The 19,422-nt window shown below is 55.3% G+C and overlaps 1 protein-coding gene across 1 annotated transcript; it reads left to right on the plus strand.

Moving 5' to 3' along the window:
- The first annotated feature begins 1,200 nt into the window (after positions 1 to 1,200).
- On the plus strand, positions 1,201 to 18,318 carry GARIN5B (golgi associated RAB2 interactor family member 5B). Its single transcript, XM_075537816.1, has 10 exons — positions 1,201 to 1,350; positions 2,867 to 3,021; positions 7,160 to 7,421; positions 9,353 to 9,380; positions 9,560 to 9,621; positions 9,707 to 9,810; positions 14,921 to 14,973; positions 15,070 to 15,143; positions 16,195 to 16,443; positions 17,053 to 18,318. The coding sequence occupies exons 1-10, from the start codon at positions 1,201 to 1,203 to the stop codon at positions 18,316 to 18,318; spliced, it is 2,403 nt and encodes an 800-aa protein (XP_075393931.1).
- The last annotated feature ends 1,104 nt before the right edge of the window (positions 18,319 to 19,422 follow it).

The raw sequence follows: 19,422 nt of genomic DNA on the forward strand, positions 1-19,422 counted from the left end.
TTTGGCAAAAAACAGCATGCCTCTCTTGCTGCATGCAGCTGACTCACCCAACCTCGCTCTGTGTGACTTAGTTTCTGTGATTTGTAGACATAGAAGAGGCGAAGAAAAAAACGAGGCGGATGCTCTCAGCCATCCGAACAGATGAGTTTGAAAAAAATGTTTCTAAGAATGGAATCGCAGACTTGATGTATGACGTGTATGGAGAGTAAGTACTTTGAAGGTGATCTCTCTTTTTTTTTGGTAAAAAAAATTGAACACATAGCTTTTGGGGGGAAATCTGTTTTTGGAGGGTACCTCCTTGTAGTTTTCATATTTATGCAGCCGGATAAATCCCACCAAGAAAAAAAGTAGAAGCGGTTAGAAGCCCTGTTGAGACTACCACACTGTGTGATTGCTATCCTCTGGTTTCGAACGCTGTAAATCTTTAAGGAATCAGATGACACCTCTTTCTCCAGAGGAGTAGCTGGTGGGCTCAAACCCCTGGGATGCTTAACTCGCTGTGCCACCAGGACCCTTCCTTTAAAGACTCCCAACAAAGCAAGCTTTGTATGGTTATGACATCCCTTCTAACTCCGAGCGGCGCTATAGGGCACAGTAGAACTGCCCCTGTGCGTTTCCTGGACTGTAACTTTAAATATATATATTATTTAGAGTAGATACTATTGAAAGAACATTTTTTCTGGAGCATTTAAAAGATTAATATACTTAAAAATTTTTCTTTTCGCCCCCCAACAGGTTTATTGGCAAGTAATTTACATATCAAGACTGTAACTCTTTACGGGAGTAGAAAGCCTCATCTTTCGCCCACGGAGTGGCTTAGGGTTTCAAACTGCTGACCTTGCAGTTAGCAGCCCAGGGACTCTAACTTGTCATTGGGTGGGGTCTGGAAGGGGGTGGGTGCGTGGGGGAGACCCTTCCCAGGGCTCCAGGCTGTCTGCCCAGAGGAGAAGGCAGCCTGCGGATTCCCAGGAGAATCCCGGTGTCTGACGACGTCACAAAGACCCTCCCCACAGGCTCCGCCCCCAGCCCCCTCGCTCCCCTTCCTCCTGGCCATGGCCCCGGCCCTCGTCCCCCAGCCCCCGGGCAGCCCCACCCTGTGTGGCCACTGAGCGACCCGTGAGAACCCGAGGGCTGAGGGGCCCGGCGGGGCGGGGCGCCTGGATCCCTGGCAGGTGTCCAACCCGCCCTCCAGCGGCCACCATGAAGAGGCTCCGGAACCTGGGGTTCTTTGACTTCCTCCAGGGCCCCCCAAAGTGGGTCCCCATCCTGGGGGAGCTGCAGAAAACGCTTCAGAAGGGCGAGTACCTGCCCCTGCACCCGCTGCCCATGTTCGAGAGTAACTTTGTTCAGGTCCCAGGCTCCCTTCGCCCTGGGGCTGACAGAGGGCTGGGCAGGGGCAGGGTTAGGTGGGGCTGGAGGTGGTGGGGGGCGGGTGAGCGTGACCACAGCTCAGGAGCCTGGTGAGCTGTGTCCAAAGGGTTCAAAGCCCCAACCAACCCGTGGGCTGAGTCTGGTCAGGCTCACAGGCCCCTTCAGGACAGGACCGGAGGGGTCAGACGCTGTGTGTCTGGACAGACCCCCTTGCAGCGGATCTGGGGCCAAGTGTTTGAGCTCCGAGGCTCTCGGCTGAGTGGGCTCGTGGGTTTGTACCAACGACCCTTCCTTTAGCAACTGGGTGCTTAACCCACTGTGCCACCACTCCTTTCCAAATGGCAGCACCCCACCCACTGCCCTCGGCTTTTCTTCGGTCGCATCCTGACCCTGTATGGAGTTTACTGGGACTCTCCATCCTCACAGGCTCAGAGAGCCTCATCTTTCTCCCCAGGAACTGCTGGTGGTTTTGAACCACTGACCTTGTGGTTAGCAGGCTAAAGCCTGAACCACCATACTAGCAACATTCTTTTCCAAACCAAACAACAACAAAAATGCACTGCCATTGAGTCGATGCTGACTCGTCCTGACCCTAAAGGACAGAGTACACCGGTCCCCTGGTGCACAACAAAATTGCCACCCACGCCTGCACCCTCTTCACCTTGCCTCTTATGTCGGAGCCCATGGCTGCACCCACGGTGTCCGTCCATCTTGTTGAGGGACTTCCTCTTTGTCGCTATCCTTCCCCAGGGACTGGTCCCTCCTGACCACCTGTGCAAAGTACATGAGACAAAGCCTCCATGCTAAGGAGCGTTCCGGCTGTACGTCTCCCAAGGCAGATTTGCTTGTTCTCTTGGCCGTCCTGGGTGCCTTCCATATTCCTTGCCAACACCCTGGTCCCAATGTACCAGTTCTTCTTTGGCCTGCCTCTTCCATGTCCCACTCTCACACGCACGGGAGGTGATCGAAAAGACCCCGGCTGGGGTTCCGTGCACCGTAGTCCTCAGACACTTCCTTGCTTTTCAACACTTCAACGAGGTCTTGGGTGACAGATTGACCCGGCGCAGTGTGGAATCATGAGTGGGATTCAACTGCTGACCTGGTGCTCAGCTGACCGGTGCTTTACTCACGGAGCCACTAGGGCTCCTTTCCCAGGGGTCAGACTCTGTGTGTGGGGGGGGCACATTGGTCCATCTGACACCCGCAGTGTCACCCTGAGCCAGGATCGGCTTGCAGGAGACTGCTGCTCTTTTTGCTTGGGGTGGGGAGAGGGTCTGGACCTGAAGTCCAGGGTGATGAACTTGGCTGCCCATGGAGGGTCCAGGCCACCCACAAGGTGCCTTAGAAGAAAGACCTCATCCCCCACTCCCAAAAACTCAGCCCGGCAGACCCCAGGGGACCCCAGCCCCCAGCTGGACGGCCTTCCAATTGGCCTTTTGGTTCGGGTGGAGTTCAGGAAAGGTGTGGTCCCAGCCCCTCTCCCTGGCCGCTGCAGGTCACCCACCAAGGGGGTCCAGTGTACCTACATCATGACAGCAACCGCCTGACCATGGGCGTGGCCTCCACCCTGCCCAGCCTGGGGCTCCCAGACATCCTGCTGATCGCCAGGCCCCCCGAGGACAAGGACTCCTCCAGCCTCATCCTCACCAGGTACAGATGCCCCCAGCCAGCCCTGATACCCCCATCCCCCCACCCTCACCCCGACTGATAACTGACACCTGCCGGCATTGTGACTGACTGACACTCCACATATGGGTGGCTCAACACACAGGAATCTATTGGTTAAAAACAACAAGACCATTATTTTAAAGTCATTTTATTAGGGCTCTGCCCGCTCTTACAACATTCCATACATTGTATCAGGCACATTTGTACATAGGTTGCCATCATCCTTTTCGAAACATTTACTTTCTATTTGAGCCCTTGTCTACCCCCTGAACGCACCTGATCTCGTCTACTTGAGCCCTTGGTATCAGCTCCTCTTTTCCCCCCTTCCTGTCCCGCCCCCCACCTCCGACCAAACACCATTTTATGGTGACTTCGGTGAAGGTCTACAGAACAGATCACCAGGCTAAGTTTCAACCCTGAAGGCACATACATCTTGTTCCAGCTCACCCAGCTCTCTGTCCCTCATCCCTCTCCCCACCGCCCCGTGTCTCCTGTTTCCATGCCTCCACCTCCCCTCCCCCTTCTGAACGCTGCCCTGAGGTCAGCGCTGCCCTTTGGGTCACCATCCAATGGCTACTTATTTGAAGGTGACCTGTCTGCAAGTCTGTCTTGGAAGACGTTCAGCCAAGATGCTGCTTGGGAGGCAAGGAGGGTGAGGCTTCGCCTCTGGTAGTTTGGACACGTGGTCAGGAGAGACCAAGTCGCTGGAGAAGGATGTCGCGTTTGGGAGAGTGGGGAGGCGTCGGAACAGAAGAAAACCCTCTGCCAGAAGGGTGGGCCCAGCTGCTGCAACCATGGCTCCGACAGAAGAGCCCCTGTGAGGAGGGCGTAGGATGGGCTGTGCTTCCTCCTGTTGGGCCGGGGGTCGCTGTGAGTTAAAACCAGGCCCGTGGCAAACTCACTGGCACCACTGTTGTGTGGCTGAAAATCGAACCCCGGGGGTGAATTCATTTCCAGATATGCAGGGCAACTGAGGGCCATGGTCTTGGGGCACCCACCAGGGTTATCGGAGTGGTCCACCTGGTCTCTCTGATGATTCTGAACCCCCCCGCAGTTTGGAGATGCCCAGTGGGGCCAGTGACCGCGAGGCTGGAGTCGGCTCTACAGCAGTGTACAAAACCAAACAAAAGAACACGTCGTCGTCATGGTTAGGCGCAGTCGAGTAGGGTCCAACCCATAGCAACCCCACATGCAGAACAAGATCATGCTGCTCGGTCCTGCATCATCCTGGCCGTCACTGTTGTAGTCCAGCCCAGTGATGCCGCCACTGTGTCCCTCCATCTCGTCCAGGACCTTCCCCTGCTTCGCTGACTCTCCACGTTACCAAGCAGGACGTCCTCCTCCAGAGACTGGTCTCTCCTGACAACATTTCCAGAGCACTGGTGTCTCCTGACAATATCGCCAGAGATGAGGTCGAGCCATCCTTGCTTCAAAGGATCACGCTGGCTGAACTGCTTCCCAGACAGAGATGTTGTTCTTGTTGACATTCGACCTTACCAGGCATGCGTGTCCTCCTCTAGGGACTGGCCCCTTTAGGAGGCTAGATGTTGGGGTGCTGGTTGTGGGGGAAAGTTTTATCTCCCTGTTGGAAGCAGGGAATGGCCCTTGGTGGCATGCCAGAGGAAACCAGCCTCCAACAATGGAAGGGTCAGTAGGTGCACTTGTACCGTGATAATATATAAAGATGATAGTAAAGTCATAGAGGATAGGAAAGATAGGAGAGAGTAGAATAGAGGGGTCAGACACATTTTACAGTAGCATGCTCATCTCAGCCCCTCTGGATGCTCTATGTGGAACTGGGAGAAGAGAGGAGCGTCTTTTCTATCTTGGGATATTTATAGGTAGCCATCAGACATGCTTATTCAGTAGTCACATAGGTCACAAGGTTAGTGGAATCTACAGTTAGGTCCCTGAGCTCACAGGTGAGGACACCTAATACCTGCATTGGGGGAAGGTACAAGGGGGATTGGGTGTCACAGCGGGAAGAGAGCAAAAGGATCGTGTCTGCTTCTATAAGGAGATACAGTCAACCCTGAGCTCATCTTAAGGCAGCACAGCTGTTAAGGGGAGAATCGTGGGAATATTTAAAGCAGGATCCTGTATTTGGACTTGACCTCTAACTGACCAAAGTGGAGGCTTTCCTACCGTGGAATACCAGCTTTCCAGATTCCCTCTGTGATAAGTTAGGGAATAGAGTCCTCGTCCTCAGTGTCCTGTTTCCCTCCGTGTTGGTTTCCTACAGCGTCACATGTCTTTGTGGAGAACGTCTCTCTGCCCTCATCTCTGCTTGCTGTCTCCATCTGTTCCCTCACACAGCAGGGGCATGATTGGGGAGCCTGATGGCGCTGTAGGTTAGGGCGGGGCAGGGTGGGGGTGGGGGAGATGAGGCAGCTGCTTTCAGAAAGAGTTCCACCTTGGATTAGACTCCCAAACATGTGGGTCTGGTTTAAATCCCGTCCTGGTTGTGTAGTGGGTTCCGCTTTGGGCTGCTAATGCTAAGGTTCAAACCCAGTGGGTGCTCTGAAGGGAAAAGATGAGGCTGTCTGTCCTGGGAAAGACCGACAGCCTGGGCAAACCTAGGGAGCAGATGGACCCAGGCTTCTAGGCTGACGGTGACTGGCAATAGCCCCACTGGCTGTGAGCTTGGGGCGTGGCCCATTCCCAATGGGTTGAAAACCACAGGCGTGAAACTCTCCCTGCCATTGAGGGGGTACTACTCCTAGTGACCTCAAAAGTCAGAGTAGGGCTACCCCTGTGGTTTCCTGGGACTGTCACTGTCTTCATTTTAACGGTTTGATTGACCTGCAATTCACATACCATCCAATAGTTTAAATATACTGAAAAGAGTCACGCTGTCATTGCTACGATCAATCTTAGCACATTTCCTTCTTTCTCATTCTTGTTGTTTGCTCCCCATTTCCCTCAGCCTCCCATGCCGGGCTCCCCAAGAAGCTAGGATGCTAGTTACTGTCTCTATAGCTGTACCCATCCTGGGTTTCATATACAGGGAGACACACAACAAAAAGCACACACACACAATAACAGAGCAAAACACAGAAAAATCTCAATTGAAAAGCACTTCTCAGAACGAAACACAATGATCAACACTTAACGCCCCACCCCCACCCCAAGGGGGACGAACAGCAAAAAAGTGGGTGGCAGTCGGTGTAAGACATGAAAAAATAATCATTTATAAAGTATCAAGGGTTCGTCAAGGAAGGTGGAGAGGGAGGGGGGTAATGAGCTGATACCAAGGGCTCAAGAAGAAAGAAAATGTTTTGAAAATGATGATGGCAACCTATGTACAAATGTGCTTGACACAATGGATGGAAGGATGGATTGTGATAAGAGCTGTAACAGCCCCCAATAAAATGATTTTAAAAAGAAAGAGAAGTACCTCTGCATGGGGAAGGGGGGAAAAGGGGGAACCCATCACAAAATTGACTATATAGCCCCCCCTTCAAGGGGATGAATAACAGACATGTGGGTGAAGGGAGATAACGGACAGCGTAAGATACAAAATTATAATGGCAATACATGATTGATCAGGGTTCACAGGGTGGATGGTAGGGGAGGGAAGGGTAAAAAGAGGAGCTGATACCAAGGGCTCAAGTAGAAAGAAAATGTGGTCTCTGTTTCGTATTTGTAGTTCAGAAGTGACAGCTCATCGTTGCCCCCACAGGCTACACCCTTGCAGAAGTCCATAGTATTAGCAATCGATTTCACAGCGGTCTCTTCCGGCGCTCGCTGTTGGTGAGACTAACTCTTTGCGGGAGCCGACAGCCTCATCTTTCTCCCCGGATGGGCTGGTGGGTTTGAACTGCCGACCTTGAGGTTAGCAGTCCAATTCATCACCTACCACGCCTCCAACTACCAGTGGATACGCTCCTATCGATCTATGCTCACTGCCACCGACGCTACAGGACGCTAGAACTGCCCCGTGGGTAACTGTACAGGAAGCCAAAGCCCAACGCGACCAAACCCAGGACGCCACCAGGGCTCCAACGACGACAGGTTTAGGGGGTTAGGATTTACAACACAGATTTTTTTTGAGGGGGTGGGGTCACAATTCAATCGATTCAACCCCCATCCTCTCCCGATGGCCCTCCCCCGCCGCCAGGATGATCCCGATGGACCTGGTCCACCTCTACGTCCACGACCTGGCCGCCTGGCGCCTGAAGCTGCGGCTGGCCACGGGCCGCTACTACTACCTGGAGCTGGACGCCCCCTACTACGAGGGGGCCTTCCTGTTCGACTGCTGGATCCGCCTCATCAACCAGCTCCGCGAGCCCGCCAGCAGGGGGCGCGCCAGGACCCCGCACGAGCTCAGGCCGCTGCACCTCTCCCAGCACACGCCCTTCGCCTCCACCTGGCGCCTCCAGGTGTGCCCTGCGCCCTCCACGGACGGCCGCGACGGGGAGGGGGGGGGGCGGGAGAAGGGATTCTAGACCCCGGGGACAGCACGGACAGAGTCCAGTCCAGGATCCCCAGAATGGGGCTGGGGCAGGGTCCAGGGTCAGGGGGAGGAGGGCTGGGGGGTCAGGACTCCTGGTCTGAGGGAGGAGGGCTGGGGGGTCAGGACTCCTGGTCTGAGGGAGGAGGAGGGCTGGGGGTCAGGACTCCTGGTCTGAGGGAGGAGGGCTGGGGGGTCAGGACTCCTGGTCTGAGGGAGGAGGGCTGGGGGTCAGGACTCCTGGTCTGAGGGAGGAGGGCTGGGGGTCAGGACTCGTGGTCTGAGGGAGGAGGAGGGGCTGGGGGTCAGGACTCCTGGTCTGAGGGAGGAGGGCTGGGGGTCAGGATTCCTGGTCTGAGGGAGGAGGGCTGGGGGGGTCAGGATTCCTGGTCTGAGGGAGGAGGAGGGCTGGGGGTCAGGACTCCTGGTCTGAGGGAGGAGGGCTGGGGGTCAGGACTCATGGTCTGAGGAAGGAGGAGGGCTGGGGGTCTGGTCGCCTGGTCTGAGGGAGGAGGGCTGGGGGTCAGGACTCCTGGTCTGAGGGAGGAGGAGGGCTGGGGGTCAGGACTCCTGGTCTGAGGGAGGAGGAGGGCTGGGGGGGTCAGGACTCCTGGTCTGAGGGAGGAGGGCTGGGGGTCAGGACTCCTGGTCTGAGGGAGGAGGGCTGGGGGTCAGGGCTCCTGGTCTGAAGGGGGAGGGCTAGGGGTCAGGACTCCTGGTCTGAGGGAGGATGGCTGGGGGTCAGGACTCCTGGTCTGAGGGAGGAGGGCTGGGGGTCAGGACTCGTGGTCTGAGGGAGGAGGGCTGGGGGTCAGGACTCCTGGTCTGAGGGAGAAGGGGCTGGGGGCCAGGACTCCTGTTCTGAGGGGAGGGTTGGGGGTCAGGACTCCTGGTCTGAGGGAGGAGGAGGGCTGGGGGTCAGGACTCCTGGTCTGAGGGAGGAGGGCTGGGGGGTCAGGACTCCTGGTCTGAGGGAGGAGGAGGGCTGGGGGTCAGGACTCCTGGTCTGAGGGAGGAGGGCTGGGGGTCAGGACTCCTGGTCTGAGGGAGGAGGGCTGGGGGTCAGGGCTCCTGGTCTGAAGGGGGAGGGCTGGGGGTCAGGACTCGTGGTCTGAAGGGGGAGGGCTGGGGGTCAGGACTCCTGGTCTGAAGGGGGAGTGCTGGGGGTCAGGACTCCTGGTCTGAGGGAAGAGGACTGGGGGTCAGGACTCCTGGTCTGAGGGAGGAGGGCTGGGGGTCAGGACTCCTGGTCTGAGGGAGGAGGAGGGCTGGGGGTCAGGACTCCTGGTCTGAGGGAGGAGGGCTGGGGGTCAGGACTCCTGGTCTGAGGGAGGAGGAGGGCTGGGGGTCAGGACTCGTGGTCTGAGGGAGGAGGAGGGCTGGGGTCAGGACTCCTGGTCTGAGGGAGGAGGAGGACTGGGGGTCAGGACTCCTGGTCTGAGGGAGGAGGAGGGCTGGGGGTCAGGACTCCTGGTCTGAGGGAGGAGGGCTGGGGGTCAGGACTCCTGGTCTGAGAGTGGAGGGGCTGGGGGTCAGGACTCCTGGTCTGTGGAGGGGGGGGAAGACTGGGGGTCAGGACTCCTGGTCTGAGGGAGAAGGGGCTGGGGTCAGGACTCCTGTTCTGAGGGGAGGGTTGGGGGTCAAGACTCCTGGTCTGAGGGAGGAGGGCTGGGGGTCAGGACTCCTGGTCTGAGGGAGGAGGACTGGGGGTCAGGACTCCTGGTCTGAGGGAGGAGGGCTGGGGCTCAGGACTCCTGATATGAGAGGAAGACTTTAGGTCAGGCCTTCTGGGTCTGAGGGGTACGTGGTGGAGGCCCTGGGGAGGTGGTCCTCCTCCTGACAGCTTCTTCTGGCCCACAGGCCCCGTCCCAGATCAGGCACCATCCAGGTGAGCTATTCCTGGTCCCTTTAGGTCAGCCTTTTCTAACTCGAACCTCCCCCACCTGCCTGCCCCCAATGAGATAGAGCGTTTAGCCCTCCATACAGCCCCCCTCCTCTCCCACCTGGTGGCCCCACTCTGTTCCTCCCTGAAGCTCCCTGACCCTCTGTATCTTCCTCTCTTCCCAGTCGCCTTTGCCAAGTACAACTTACCTTACAAACAGCTGTTCTTCCACAAGCGGAAGGCCAAGGTGAGTGGTTCCCCGGGCACCCGCTGGGTGTGGGAGGGAGGGGTGCCTCTCTTGGCCTCAGTGCCCCTCCCTGACCCCACACCAGGTTCTGAAGCGAACATTCAAGTCCCAGGCCGTGGGCGACTCCGTGCCTATCTGGTCTCACCTGGAGTTGACGGAGAGTAGAGAGAGTCCCACCGAGAAGCAGAGGTAGGCTTGCCCCACCCCCTCCACTGTAGGTGGTGGGCCAGATGAGGGATATGCAGCCTGGTCCCCAAAGTCAGGTGATGCTGTTCTGGGTGCTGTGGATGCCCTATGGCTGAGAAGAGCTGCCTGGGGTGGGAAAGGGGGTGTCCGAGGTCCCGACATCCTCACAGAGGCAGGCTGCTAGTTCTGTCTCCGGAGGAGCTGGGGACCCCTTTGAACCCCGATCTCCAGCTTCTCTGGAATTACCGGCTTGTGTAACTTCTTGCATCCCATCACTCATGGCCTTCCTGTCAATGCCAGCTCTGAGCCCCCCTCTCGTGCAGGGGAGAACTGCTCTAGAGCTTCCCCCCAAGCTGTCCCTCTCTCCCAGGGCAGACAGCCCCATTTTTCTCCAGAGGAGTAGTTAGGGGGATCCTGTCAACCTTTTGATTAGCAGCCCAATGCTTTAACCCCTGCACCACTATGGCTCCTGTTACAATTCATTATATATATATATAAATCATTCATCTTTTATGTTATTTTAAAAAATTACTTTACTGGGGACTCGTACAATTCTTATCACAATCCGTCCATCCATCCATGGTGTAAGACAGGGTGGAATGGTCCCGGGGGTTCAGAGGCTGGCACTCTGCCCCGTGTTAAAGCAAGCGCCCTCTTTCTCCTGAGGAACAGCTGGCCTCGCGGTCAGCAGGCTGATACGGAACAGCTATGACAGCAGCCCCCCCCCTAGCCCCCGACACCTACATATTACATTCCGAAACAGCTCACCGTCCTCCGGTTGATTCCAACTCCTCCTGTTATCTGTTAGCTGCCATCGAGTCAGGTCAGACTCACCCTGAGCCCCGTGTACCCTTGGACGTACTCACTGCCCGGTCCTGCCCCGTCCTTGCCATTGTCCTAGTGTGTGAGCCACAGTGCCTGCCCGTGTTGTGGAGGGCCTTCCAGTTGTTCCCCGTCCCTCTACTTTACCGAGCAGGATGGCCTTCTCCACGGATCTGTCTTTTCGGATACCATGTCTAAAGTACGTGAGACCAAGTCTGACTCCTAGATTTTAAGGAGCGTTCTGGCTGTACGTTCTCCAGGACCGATTTGTTTGCTTTTCTCCCAGCCCATGGTGCCTTCAGGACCCTCATCCAGCCCCACAACATAAGCGCATCCCTTCTTCTTCAGTCTTCTGTATTCATGGACCGCCTTCCACAAGCAGGTGAGGCCTCTGGAAACTCCACGCACAGCTTGGGTCAGGCACACATTAGTCCTCAAAGGACCAAGGATCTCTGAGGCTGTAAAGTATCTCTTTATTAGAGCAGACAGCCTCCTTTCCCCCTGAGGAACGGCTGGTGAGATGGAAGTGGCAATCTCGCATTGAGCAGCCCAAGTCCTGGGCACTTGAAAGGAGGGACTTAACCAGATATTTGTACACTAGTGTTCACAGCACCATGATCCCCAGTAGGCCAACGGCAGAGACGGCCCAAGTGTCCATCAACAGATGAATGGAGAATAAAAGAAATCCTGAATTTGGCACATTTTCATTTGCTAAGTCTATAAAATATAATAAACATATGTAAAGATAAAAACAACAACAACAAAAACCCCACATGAATGGAGAGACAAAACGTGGTCTATGAACATAGTTGAGCCACAGAGAGAAATGAAGTTCTGACGCATGCTGCACCATGAAAGCGCTAGAAAACATGATGCTGAATAAAATCAGTCCATCTCAGAGAGACCGATGGACAACCTATTCAGAGCAGTCAAGTCCATAGAGAACATGGATGACTGAAGAAGAATCAGTGCACTGGAACTGTGGTGTTGGAGAAGACTATTGAAAATACAGGGTCTCTTACAAGGACAAACCAGTCTATCTTGGAAGAAGTGCGGCTAGAGTGCCCCTTGGAAGCAAGGATGGTAAGACTTTGTCTTACACCCTTTGGACACATGATTAGGAGGGACCGGTCCCTGGGGAAGGACATTATGCTTAGTAAAGTGGAGGGACAGCGAGAAAGAGGAAGGCCCTCAATGAGGTGGATGGTCACAGTGGTTACAACAATGAGCTCTGTTGTGAGTCCAGGTTGACTAGAGAAACAAATCCAGAGACTCTCATGTGTGTCTAGGACAGATCTTTCTATAAAGAGTAATTGTACATTTAGAAAACATCCCAGCCCAGTCCAGATCAAGCCCAGTATTAGCCCATATGTGCAGTATCAGTCTGTAAATTCCTCTTCAGACTCTGCAACACATGCAATGATGCCAAATTCAGGAAGATCCCAGGTCAGTGGGTGGAAAGTCTTGTGGATCCAGTGGCAGTGGAAGCATCTTAGAGCTGACTCCTCCACGTGACTCCTCCAGCTCCAGGGCTCTGGCTGCCATCAGTGTAGCTCCATGTGGCTTGTCGTCAGGAATGTCTCGCAAGGACTGTGTCGGTGTTCCGCCTCCAATGAGCTATTTCGCTCCTTTGCGCCTCCAAATGAGGTCATCAAGCTGCAACCTGATCGACAGGCTAAACTCCGTCCCTTCACTCTTCATAGTCTCAAGTTGACAACCGATGATGTAACTAGGACAGGCTCATGCACAGGAACGTGATGCAGGACTGCGGGGCGTTCCACTGTTGTGCAGAGAGTCCCCATGGGAAGGAACGCACTCAATGGCACCCAACATCAACACAGAGACTGGAGTTTATTAAATGTGAGCAGGGAGTAAGCATGGGGAGTTATTACTTTAAATTCTACAGAAAGTCAGGGAGGGAGGAAAAAATGAGCTGATCCCAAGGGCTCAAATAGAAAGGAAATGTTTTTTAAATGATGGTGACAGCATAGGTACAAATATGTTTGACACAATGGATGGATGTGTGGATTGTGATAAGAGCTGCAAGAGCCCCAGTAAAATGATTTTTAAAAATTGAATCAACTAACCGATAGTAATGATGGATGTATAACCCCTACCCCCCAGGGGGATGAATAACATAAACGTGGGTGAAGGGATACAGTGGATGGTGTCATACATGAATTCATATTGAAAGATGAATACATATTGCAATATGAATTTATATCATGATATGAATATATATATATCATGATATAAATTCATATTGCAATATATATCAAGGGTTCACGAGGGGTGGGAGGGTGGGAGAGGGGGAAAAGATAAGCTGATAATAAGGGCTCAAGTAGAAAGATAATGTTTTGCAAATGATGATGGCAACATATGTGCAAGTTTCCTTGATATAATTGATTTATGGATTGTTATAATATCTGTAAGAGCCCCCAATAAAATGATTATATATATCCATACACACACATACACAAAGACACAACCAATAGGTAAGGTAAGCTAAGTTCTCTAGGGAAAGAACACTAGCGATGCTTATATTTGTGTACGCAGAAAGAAATTCATATTAGGACATGGCTGGCAGAGTTGTAGAAGTGGGTAAGTCTAATCTGGTTTTCAAGTCTGTGGGTCAGGGGTTACTCTGGAGGCTTCTCTGGACTTGCATAGCTTTGGGGGCTTCAGGAATCCCTTAGGCTGCTGAGGGGGTGAATACAAGGTCGGTAGGTCAGAAGGCAGGTTGATGATGACTCCTTGGATCTGCAGGCAATATGGTAGGCCAACCGACTGTCCAAAGAACCAGTGGTCCATGAGCCCGATGCAGGATCCATACTCAGCAAAGGGCAAGCAAGGACCTCTGTAGGAAGCAGGCCACATCCCTTCCCCCCCACCCCCCCACCCCCCAGGAAACCACCTTCCAATTGCACCAGGGCTATGACTTGAGGGAGGGGGTTTACTCCACCCTCATCTTACAACTACTTTGGCTGCTCACAGAAGATCCCCCTCATGGAATGGATTATGTTGTTAGATCAGAACCTGGGGGAGGCTTTAATGGCCAAACCACTGAGCCAGCTCGACACATACATGTTTCTACAACAGATGATGATCAATATTGTCCAGGAAACTGACCAACCCTACACAGTTGAATGGACCAAAGTTGTGTGATAGGCATATTTACCACAAACACAGAGAGGAAGGAGGGAGAAGCTATTGAGGCTGTTGATGTATGACCAAGCCCCTTATGGGATTTGGGACCTTGGTGTGGAGGGCTAGGGACATGGTATTGTGGGATATCTCACTTCATTGACTTAGTGATGTGTTGAGTCCTGCTGTGCTACCTCCTAGTTCATTGTGTAGTGTCTGGGGCCTTGAGAGCGTGCAAGGGGCTATCCGAGGCCCAGCTGAACTCTATTCCCAGGGAGCAGCAGAGGGAGGGATAGGAAGAGGATAGAGACCCGGTAGCCAATGGCCTCGTGAACCATGGTCTACTTTATCATGAGACCTGAAGGACTAGATGGGTGCCCAGATGCTACTACCGAATCATTTGATCAAAGATACCATAGGGCTGTGGTTCTCAACCTTCCTATTGAGTGCCCCGACCCTTTAAGACAGTTCCTCATGTGGTGGTGACCCCCCCAACCATAACGTTATTTTCGTGGCTACTTCATCACTGTCATTTTGACACACACATACCCAAAGGGGTTGTGACCCCCAGGTTGAGAACAGCTGCTGTAGCAGGACCCCGATCAAAAGGCGGGTGGTGGTGGCAGGCTGGGGGTAGTGGGGGGGGTGGAAGGCAAAACAAAATTTCAAAATGTTTAGGAACCCCAGACTTTGTGGAGACATCAAGGGTCGGGTCGATGGGCGACGACACCGCCTGCCCCGAGATCACATTTGCACCTTAGCCAAAATAGAGACATGATCTCCCCTGCGATGTTCTGAAAACCTAGCGCTACGCTAGCTTAGCTTAACTAGCAAAATGACGCAAAGCAAACCAATGCAAGGAAGTAAGAAAGGCCGGCTTGAACATGACGTTCTCTTCGGCTCTGTCGCCGTGAGATGGACGCGACCGCGGCGACCGGACAGAGCGGACAGGACACTGAGGGGACAGCGAGCTTGCTTTCCAGGCGCGGAGAAGGATCCAGAAGGCCGCTCCACTCGGAGGTCGTCGCCAGCGTCACACTCGACAGTCCCTGGGGGATGTGTGGCACGCGTGCGCATTCCCAACAAAGTGCGCTTGAAAAAATGAAATAAGCTAAATGCGTTCAGATTTGCGTTTGCCGCCCCGCAGGTCGCAGTTGGAGCCCGCCAAGGACAGCGGTCCGGCGGAAATCCCGCTTTCCGGTAAGGGTGCCCCCTCCGCCGCCCCGGAAGTGATCCGTGCTGCGAGCTTGTCTGCCGCCTAGCGGCTCAGGCTGCTCTCCCCGCTCTGCCCCCCAGAGAAGCCCAGCATCACCATCCGGACCATCTTCAGTATCATCTCCACCACCGTCAACCAGAAAGAGTCCTCCAAGGCCAGCCATACACTGGGGACCGCGGGACCACTGGGCCTTGGGCTCCCCGCTCTGAGGGAGGAGGGCTGGGGGTCAGGACTGCTGGTCTGAGGGAGGAGGGCTGGGGGTCAGGACTCCTGGTCTGAGGGAGGAGGAGGGCTGGGGGTCAGGACTCCTGGTCTGAGGGAGGAGGAGGGCTGGGGGTCAGGACTCCTGGTCTGAGGGAGGAGGGCTGGGAGTCAGGACTCCTGGTCTGAGGGAGGAGGGCTGGGGGGTCATGACTCCTGGTCTGAGGGAGGAGGGCTGGGGGTCAGGACGCCTGGTCTGAGGGAGGAGGAGGGCTGGGGGTCAGGACGCCTGGTCTGAGGGAGGAGGAGGGCTGGGGGTCAGGACTCCTGGTCTGAGGGAGGAGGGCTGGGGGGTCAGGACTCCTGGTCTGAGGGAGGAGGGCTGGGGGGTCAGGACTCCTGGTCTGAGGGAGGAGGGCTGGGGGTCAGGACTCCTGGTCTGAGGGAGGAGGGCTGGGGGGTCAGGACTCCTGGTCTGAGGGAGGAGGGCTGGGGGTCAGGACTCCTGGTCTGAGGGAGGAGGGCTGGGGGTCAGGACTCCTGGTCTGAGGGAGGAGGGCTGGGGGGTCAGGACTCCTGGTCTGAGGGAGGAGGGCTGAGGGGTCAGGACTCCTGGTCTGAGGGAGGAGGGCTGGGGGGTCAGGACTCCTGGTCTGAGGGAGGAGGGCTGGGGGTCAGGACTCCTGGCCTGAGGGAGGAGGAGGACTGGGGGTCAGGACTCCTGGTCTGAGGGAGGAGGGGCTGGGGGTCAGGACTCCTGGTCTGAGGGAGTAGGAGGGCTGGGGGTCAGGATTCCTGGTCTGAGGGAGGAGGGGCTGGGGGTCAGGACTCCTGGTCTGAGGGAGGAGGGCTGGGGGGTCAGGACTCCTGGTCTCGGGAGAGCTGGGGGGGTCAGGATTTAAGAGCCTGAGAGAAGATGGGCTGGTCCTAATCCCTATTCTCTCCTCCCTCTTACCCACCACTGCCTCTGACTCTTACCGCTCCTGTCCCCTGCCCACCCACAGGGCCATTCCTCTGAGCCCGGCGAGGTGACCATCTGCGTGACCCCTCCACGCTGTATCTCGCAGCACAGCCCTGCCTTCTCCTCGGTGGTGGCCTATGACCAGTTGGAGCAGATCCTGTGGAAGCAGGACATAGAAGACCTCATGGACACCCAGTCCACCACGCTGACGTCCTCTTTCTCCCCGAACATCCACTCCACCGCCTTCCACCGCTGCACGCCGTACCCCTCCATCCTTGGGCACAAAGTCAAGGCCCGGCCACCAGCCTCTCAGAAGGCCCAATCAATCCCTGTCACATCTGGGAAGACTCCGTTCTTTTTTGACCGTTCCCAGAAGGTCAAAACTGTACCCCCCACACCCCAGAAAGCTGCAGCTGGACCCGCTAGTCCCAAAAAGGCCATCAATAGCCTTTCCCCATCCCAGAACGCCCCGGTGGCAACTGCCCGCTCTCAGAAGGCCCCCCGTGTTCCTGTTCCATCTAAGAAGTTCCCCCCCGACCCTGTCCATGCCCCATCCCACAAGACCCCAGTTGATTCTCTCACAGCCCATAAAGCCCATCCTCTTTCCGTTACATCCCACAAGTCCCCCCGTATTCCTGTCCCCTCACGAAAAGTCCCATCTGTCATTGACCCTTCCCAGAAGGCCTCTCGTGTTCCTGTCCCATCCAAGAAGTTCCCCCCTGACCCTGTCCCTGCCCCCTCCCACAAGACCCCAGTTGCTTCTGATGCAGCCCAGAAGGCTCCCTGTATTCTTGTCCCCTCAGAAAAGGTCCCATCTGTCACCGACCTCTCCCAGAAGGTCCCACTTGTTCCTGTTTCATCCCCAAAGGTCCCCCCTACTGTTCCTCTTTTGTACCAGAAGGTTCCCCGTGGCCCTGTCCGAACTCAAAAGGTTCGGCGGATCCCACGCCAGAAGGTCCCTCCTGTCCAATCCCAGAAGGCCCCACCTAGCCCATCCCAGAAGGTTCCCCCTGCCCCTATCATTCCCCCTAGTGCCCCAAACCGGAAGGCTTTCTTCCTGCCTACCTCATCCCAGAAAGCGCTGACCTCACCTGCCCAATACCAGAGAGCCTTCAGCCCCCCTCCCTCATTGGAAAAGACCCCTGCTGAGCCCAGCTTGTGGCTGGCAGGAAGTCAGCGTGGAGACCAGCTGGAGGGGCGCCAGCCAGAAGCGAGACCCATGCCCCCGGTGATGGTGAGTACCCAGAAGAAGGACGTGGTTGAGCGGAGGACCCAGGAGAAGTCCCTGGAGCTGCCCTTCAGCATGACCAAGAAGACGTCGGAGGAGGTCCTGGTGAGCCGGACCCGGGAGATGACCATCGAGGAGTTGAAGGGCACGGGGAAGTCGGAGGAGAGGGTCATCAAGAAGAAGGAGGAGACCACCATGGATCTGCCAGGCCTCAAGTCCAAGGGGACAGAGCAGAGGAAGATGTGGGTGCAGACCACGGAGCTGAGCCTGCAGGGACCCCCAGCGGAGCACAGGAGGCCCCTGTCTGTGGAGGGCCTGGCCTTGGCCAAGCTGATGATCATGGCCAGATCCCAGGAGCAGCATTCGAGACCCGCCGTCCTGACCCTGCCCTCCTGGCTCTCCATCAACGCTGAGAGGCCCCCTGTGCCTCAGGTGGCCTCCATGTCCCCCAAGCGCAGCCAGTTGTCTTGGCTGGAGGGGTCCCCAGTGGTGGTCAGAGAGCAGCCAGAGCCCGTCTCCTGGGTGGAACAGAGTCTGCAGCACTGGATGGGGATGGAGGAGTCTCGCTGGAGCCCAGAGGACCGCCCCAGGGTCTCCTTGCGGTCCTTGCCTGCATCCAACCGCCCAAGCTTAGAGGCCGCCCCTAAGCCTCCCATCCCTCTTCCTGCCACCAAGTGGGAGGACCTACCGCAGTCAACCACCCCACTACCCACCCCAAGGGTGGAGGTGCTAACCAGGAGCCCCCAGCAGCTCGTGAGAGTATCTCAAGAACCCATCCAGATGTCCAACCAGCAGCCCTTGGCCATGATGGGGACGTCGCCAGACATTCTCTTGCCCCTGATCTTGGAGACCAAGGGTGGCAGAGATACAGCCGGTCCAGTGGAGGTGCCTGCCCAGTCCAGGTATTTGAGTGCCAGCCAACCTTCCCTGCCATCCTGATTATCTGTAAGGTAGAAAAGATCCTTCCCTCTGCCCACTTATTCTCGGTGTGTGCGCCCAGTCTATCTTGAGCAGTAACTCTATGCCAGCCATTGCTCACGACACAGGAAATAGAGCACTGTGGAGGCTAGCAATGGTGGGGTGGGGGGGACAGTGGGGGGCGGGGAGAGTCTCTGGGGTAGAAAAGATCAATGCACTCCATATGACTGAGTGTTAGACATGCTGTCGGTACAAGGGACATGAGCATCGAGTGACCAGAGGTGCATTATGACATCACCGTGAAACCATTATGTTAAAAAGAAAAAAATGTGGGTCAATGTCTGAACCAATAATTACAAATATCCACGAAGGGGTAAAGATGGAGGGTTTTTTACTATTTGCTTGATATATTTCTATATTATTTTAATTTCACTGTAAGTCTGAATCAAATTGTATACTAGAGACGCGCACCTGGGAAAAGACAAGCGAAGATGTATTAGGCCCCAAAATATGAATATTTATACTTTACATTCTGCTGTTTCTAAGTTTACTATGTCTAGGATTTTGTGTTGTAACGGATGGAGGCCCAGAGTGTTATGAGCACCCTCCAGTGCACCCAGACAGCACCTGCCTCTTTCTCTCTCTCTCTCACACACATTTACACGCCCCCCCCCCCACACATATAACTCGGTCCAACATTTCGATACTACTGAGGTTGAGAAAATGTCACCTCAGGATGTGGGCCATGCCCTGCAGCGATGAGCCTGATCAGTGACCACTGCACGAGGGACCGAGAGAAACCCCCAGCTCATTAGGAGTGGAGCCCAGGAAGCACCCAACCCGGCAGCTGCTCTTTGTTACTGATTGCTTCTGGCCACGTTGATCGCAGGTGGAGTATAACGCTGAAGGTCCACAGCCGGCTACACACAGTCATAAAGTATGGAACACAGCGAGCGCAAAAAAGCATCTGCCATTCATTAGTCTGCTTTCCAATGGACCGACCGCTCCTCATCAGTTCTGCACAGTGACCAAGGAAGCCTGAAATGGTCACTTTGATCACACACACACACACTCACAATGCCATTGTGTCTGTATGACTCAGAAGGACCCTACATAGAATTGTTT

This window comes from Tenrec ecaudatus, chromosome 18, assembly GCF_050624435.1.
Source record: "Tenrec ecaudatus isolate mTenEca1 chromosome 18, mTenEca1.hap1, whole genome shotgun sequence".
NCBI lineage: Eukaryota > Metazoa > Chordata > Mammalia > Afrosoricida > Tenrecidae > Tenrec > Tenrec ecaudatus.